General features: G+C 36.4%; 1 protein-coding gene across 1 annotated transcript; it reads right to left on the bottom strand.

Annotated features, from left to right (window-relative positions):
• Positions 1 to 1,201: 1,201 nt before the first annotated feature.
• On the bottom strand, positions 1,202 to 5,184 carry zgc:153018 (Transmembrane protein 179-like). The gene is made up of 4 exons (XM_053506386.1): positions 4,686 to 5,184; positions 3,051 to 3,188; positions 2,719 to 2,797; positions 1,202 to 2,582 (listed from the first exon to the last, which is right to left on the bottom strand). Exons 1-4 carry the CDS (start codon positions 4,994 to 4,996, stop codon positions 2,382 to 2,384), a joined length of 729 nt encoding a protein of 242 aa, XP_053362361.1. The 5' UTR covers positions 4,997 to 5,184; the 3' UTR covers positions 1,202 to 2,381.
• Positions 5,185 to 6,006: the final 822 nt, after the last annotated feature.

Raw genomic sequence — 6,006 nt, 5'->3', positions numbered from 1 at the left:
GAGACGCCAAAAGAGAGAGAGTTTTTCAGTTGAAGCAGCTGTCCGTGGTCATGTATCAAGGCAGGTGCAGTGGAGTTTGAAACGGATTATACTGTAGAATTAGAGCAATAACTCCATCATTTTAACTACATTATAACAACATAAACTCCAAGCCTTTTATCTGTATTACATTTAATAATATATGACAGTATGAGAAGGTTTTTGGATGATGTCACCTTACAGACTCTGAAGCAGCTTTGGTAACATAAATTCACAAAGTAAATGATATTTTTGTTTATTGCTTTAAAATTTATGGTGTTTTCTGTAAGCTGGGATACAAGACACAGGTTTTTATATATATATTTTAAATCCGCAATGTTCTGGAACAATAATGATGGAAGATTAAATGGAAGTAGCGGTGCACTGGTTTTCTAAATGCACAAATACAACGAGAACTCATAATCATAATGTCCTCTGTTCGCCTCGTTTCAATCGTTCCTAACCGTAAGTATGTATCAGATAAAGAGAAGATCTGACCTTTAACGTTAACCGCAGTATTTTTTTTTAAATCAACATTTGTGTCACATAATGTTAACGAATTAAACGACTGTACGTTAAGAGCTTCATGCAGCCGGAGTTCACGGCAGGGAAACATTTTCAAACTATTTTCTATCCGAGGCCAAATGAATTACAACAGTACAGGTACAATTATTGATGCAAACTCCTCATGAACATGTTAAACCTGGATCTTTGCATGTTTTTTTTCTTTTCTTTTTTTTCTGAGACAGGGTTAAATGATCTGTAAGCTACACCAAGACTTTATACTGACTTATTCTACCCTTATGCAGTTAAAAGTTCATTTTTGTTTATAAAAATTTCATATATTCTTATTAACGCATGTGTTACTGTAGCTTTGTAACACTCCGTGTAACACTGACACAAAGTTTTGCATTGATATTTCTACTAGCGTTAAAAACATTCCCTTTATGAAAACTGTGATTTGAGAATACTGTATAAGATTTTCTTAGTTTTTTTTTTTTTCTTTTGTTTTTGCACTTGCTGTAACACTAATCAGGTAATTTAATAATAACGGAATATTAACAAATATATTTAAGGGTACAGTATTTAACCCTTTTTCAGCGTCTTGTCTCATTTATTTCGTATGCTGTGACGTTCTTTACATCATGGTGGCAGAGGGGGAAATACACGAGCTGTAGCGATTGATTTTACACACGATTTTACTACTCACAAGTTGATATGAAATTAAGGAGAGATACAACAGTGGTACAAACAGAGTTATAAAACATGAACATTGACAATAATCATATTCACATATATGTCTCTTCCATTACCTCCAGTTTCTCTCTCAGCTGTGTGCGTGTCACTACAGCCACTCAGGTCAGGGAGGTCAAGGGTCAAAAGCATGATGCACATTCATTAAATTAGTTTTTTTCATGCTCCTCACTGACTGATATCAGATTCTGAATTACAACCAGGAGCCCAAACGGAAGTCCAAAAGGTGCCAACATTGATAATGATGAAAAAGACTCATCTGAGCATATGTCTCTGATCGATTTTTAAAATAATCTGCAACTCTTCTATGATTAACCAAGATGCTACAGTCTCATGGGTCCGAATTAAAAAAAAAATCCATCAGCAACACATGCATTGCTCTCAAGTCCTTTCCCCTTCAATTAACTGCTTCTGTAACAACTAAACCATAAATGTTGGCACCTCTGCATTGGCTGTTTTCCTCACAGCTGCATCTACACACACAGCATCACATAAGAAACCTTCATGTGGGAGGGAGAGAGAGTGTTTAAACAACACACGACCATTTACTCAGCAGCATGCAACAGAAGCATGCACATCACTGCGGGTTTGCTGTAAAGCAGCATGGGTCTGAACTACACATGCAACAACATGCTAGTCTTCCTTCCCATTCACTTTACATCATCTTGCATTCACTTGGCTCTCGAAAGAGTAATCTTTCTGCGAGTGAATGAACGATGCACGTCATTAAATGACATTTGCTCTAGGATACTAAAAACGCTGTTTAAAACATACAGTATTTGATGGTCTAACCATGTGTCTAGCTGAAACAACACAAAGGTTATTATAAACACTATTATTATTAGTACAATAATCAAGGACTAAAGCAATATCTTGTAAACAATATGTATAGCTTATTCATAGTGATATTTCTCATTCTTTTCTGCTCGTCTTCGTCGTTTCTTTCACAGACATGCATGAACAGGATTGTAGTGCAATGTAACAGAGGACACGCCATCTAAAAGATGTTCTTTTTTTTACGCTCCCACTACCACAAGCCTAGTCTAACAAACGCTAGGAGAAAAAAGCTTATGATTTGTGGATAAACATAAAAAAGTGCAGTTAAGGGATTAAATAAAGACGGCAGGTGGTTGTGGAGGGTGAGGATGTTGGCACAGCATGGGACAATCTACATGAGGCTGGCCCAGCAGGAGCTCCTTCTCTCGGGACAGACACGGTCCGCTGATCTGCTGACTGTGAGAGTGGTAGAGTCTCAGGAAGGACAGAATGGAGTGAACCAACCATAGAGCTGTTACACACCACAGAGAGATCTGCAGAGCAGAAAGAGACGGAGTGAGACAGTCAGCACCTTAACTAAAAATGCACAATCATTTACTGATTTATTTATTTTTAATACAGTCTAATAATTTTAAAATGCGAAGTTGCAGGAGTAAAGTTATGCTGTACCTGTGCACAGGTGAGCTCTGAGTAGAAGGACGAGGTTTCCACGTCCAAGTAGAGCGGTACAGATTGTGACTCGGCACAGCTGAAATAAGAACCAGGTCATGAATCAGGCTCTGTTTATACTGTTTTGCATGAAGCTCAAGTAACACTGCAAACTTAATTAAGTCAGGTTTTATTTATGATAAAAAAAGTTTACTAATTTGATCATAAATATTACAGCCATCATAGATTAATAATAGGCGAATTGAAAAGCTCAGAGTTGCGCTCATTAAACCATGCTGAGCTTTCAAAAGCGAGCACTGATTCAGCTTATTGTGATGTCTGGATGATCTCACCTGTACGGTCGGGTGTTATTATCAGTGATGGTGTTGCACCAGGACACAAGGCCGAGGGTCAGAATCACACTTGCTCCTCCGGAAAGGAAGAGCACACACAGGCTCAGCAGCAGAGTGAGAAAGGCTGAGAACAACGTACTGCAACACAGATATGTGCAAGATATATATAAAATTTCTTAAAGGTACATATCAGTCATTAAGGTCACGTAACTTAACCTTAAGAGTCACTGTAGTGTAATTGTTTCTACCTGGGGAACACAAATGCAACAGCACACTATATTTCTAGTCTAGTCTGTGGCTAGAGGATTGTTTTATAGTTATAGACAGACTATTTAAATTGCCATATAAGTCCAGTTCTACGTTTATGTAGTGCAAACGTATTAATATAAGCATAATTATGCTAAAAAAACAATTAAGCTAATAAAGCATAAGAATAAAACAGATTTTTGTTGTGGCTCATATTGTTGTTATTATTATTATTACTTTTATTTTATTAATAGCAAATCATTTATATATTCCAATTACCATTATTTTACTTATGCGTCGTTAACATGCATTATCCTCTTACATCTGCTTATTATTATCGCATATTCTAAATATCCTAATTATCATATTATATATCATTATGAATCATTTATGAATAATTAATAATATACATTATCCTACCACATCTGCATTTTATTATTAATAATATTATTGCTTTGATATTAGTACATTAATTATATATTTCAGTGATCATAGTATAACATTATTTTATAAATACATCATTAATAAAAAAAAACATTATCCTCTTACATCTGCAGTTCATAGGTATTATAATTAGCACATACTGTAAATTATATATTTAAATTACCATAGTACATATCATTATTTTATTTACACATCATTAAATAATATACATTATCCTCTTACATCTGCATATATTATTTATTATTACTACTACATAAAAAAGGTACATTCCAATTATCATAGTTTATCTCTCCATTTTTATTATTTAGTTATTCATTAACAATATACAGTATCCTCTCATATCTGTACATTTTATTTATTTATTAGCACATTAATTATACATTCCAATTATCAGTTATATATTATTATTTGTATTTATTTAGTTAATGATATACATTATCCTTTATCTGCATTATATTTTACTTATTATTAGCAAATAAACTATATATTTCTAATTATCATAGTTCTATCATTATTTTATTTATGCATTATTAATAAAAATACATTATCCTCTTTCAGCTGCAGTTTATAATCATTATAAAATTATTATACAATTGGAATATAAAATGAAATATTCCAATTATGATAGTATACATCATTATCTTATTTATGCATTATTAATAATATACATTATCCTCTTACATCTGCATTATGTTTTATTTATGATTATCAGATAAATTAAACATTTCAATTATCCTAGGTATATACCATTATTTTGTATATGCATCATTAATAATATACATTACCCTCTTAAATTGCATGTTAGTATTATTATTATTGTTGTTGTTGTTGTTATTATTATTATTATTGCACTTGTAATTCTACAGTCTGTAGCCTGTTTCTCAGATCATCCTCCCATCACAGTCTCTGCCCTGCTGGTATTGTGTTTGCTGAGGCTGGACTCACTCGTCGTGTCGGCGGTGGAGATAGAATAAACTCCTCCAGCTCTGCGTGGCTCCGTACAGCACCGTGAACACACCGACGAACGTGGCGAACTGACAGGCCGCCGGCGGCCCCCACTGCTGCACCACCAGGTGCGTTCCCGCGCCGCTCGCGCTCTGGTTCTCGGAGCGCCAGAAGCCCTGAGTGAAGAGCGCGCAGCGGCCTTTAAACGCCGAGCCGTTCAGCGCTAACGGCACCACCACCAGCAGGCCCGCCGCTACAGACAGGGCGTGGGCAGCGCAGTGCGCCAGCAACAGCCTCCGGTCCAGCTCCATGTTCACGCCACTCAGCTGATACAAATCTCAGGATGATCCTCGGAAGAAAAAAAAACAACACACCACACACGTGCGCTTTCGCTTTACGTTAACTGCTGTAAAGTTGTTAAAATCTCAGTCATGATCCATAAATCCCACGTCTGGCACGTACTCGGGTCAGGGATCCTCCCATCAGCGCTCTGTGGGGCTCGACGTCTCGGTCTCAAATTACACACACTGAGAGCGCAGGGTGAGGTGTAGGAGCCGTTGGACCACACTATGAGTAAGTGCACTAATAAAGGGAACAGGCGGCCGATTGGAATTCTGCCACTGTGACGTCATGCTGATGAGTCTCGCGCTCCAATCGGCGTCACTGTTGGATCATTTAAATATAAATCTGGAGCAACGTGGAAATTTCCAGCTATCGTTACAAAACCACTGAGTGCAAAAAAAAAAACAAAAAAACTAAATGCACCAACGCTGATTAGAGAGAAATGATGTGCTCACTATGTAAAAGGCTGGGTGTCATGGGGTGTCATGGGGTGTGCTGCCTCTCCTGGACTCAGTTGATTAAATATCTGTAATGAACTATGGAACAAGTGTAAAAAAAAAAAAAAAAGAAAAAAACGTGAAACTACATTAGCTTTGTGCCAAAATTGTATATTTAACTGTATATAGAGGTATAATAAAAGTACACACACACACACAGTCAGACAAAAAAAATGTATATACACAGTAGAAAAAGAAAAACCGGTATAAATATTTTAATACTTAATTTATTGCTATTAATATAGTATTTGTTCAAGGACACAATGTATATTTGACTCTGTCCACCACCACACTATGAATTTGAAATTAAGCAATCTGATATTGCTTTGTAGCGAGAGCAGGGAACAGGGTGGAGAAGATGGAGGTACGCTTTGGAAAGCAGAGGAATAAAGGTTAGCGTAGCAAGACAGAATACATGTGTGTGAATAAGAGAAACCTAAGTGGAACGGTGAGGCTACAGGGAGCAGAGGTAAAGAGGGTGC

The sequence above is a fragment of the Clarias gariepinus genome, chromosome 10 (genome assembly GCF_024256425.1).
Source record: "Clarias gariepinus isolate MV-2021 ecotype Netherlands chromosome 10, CGAR_prim_01v2, whole genome shotgun sequence".
NCBI lineage: Eukaryota > Metazoa > Chordata > Actinopteri > Siluriformes > Clariidae > Clarias > Clarias gariepinus.
The sequence above is the reverse complement of the archived record's forward strand: the minus strand, read 5'-3'. Positions and strand labels throughout refer to the sequence as shown.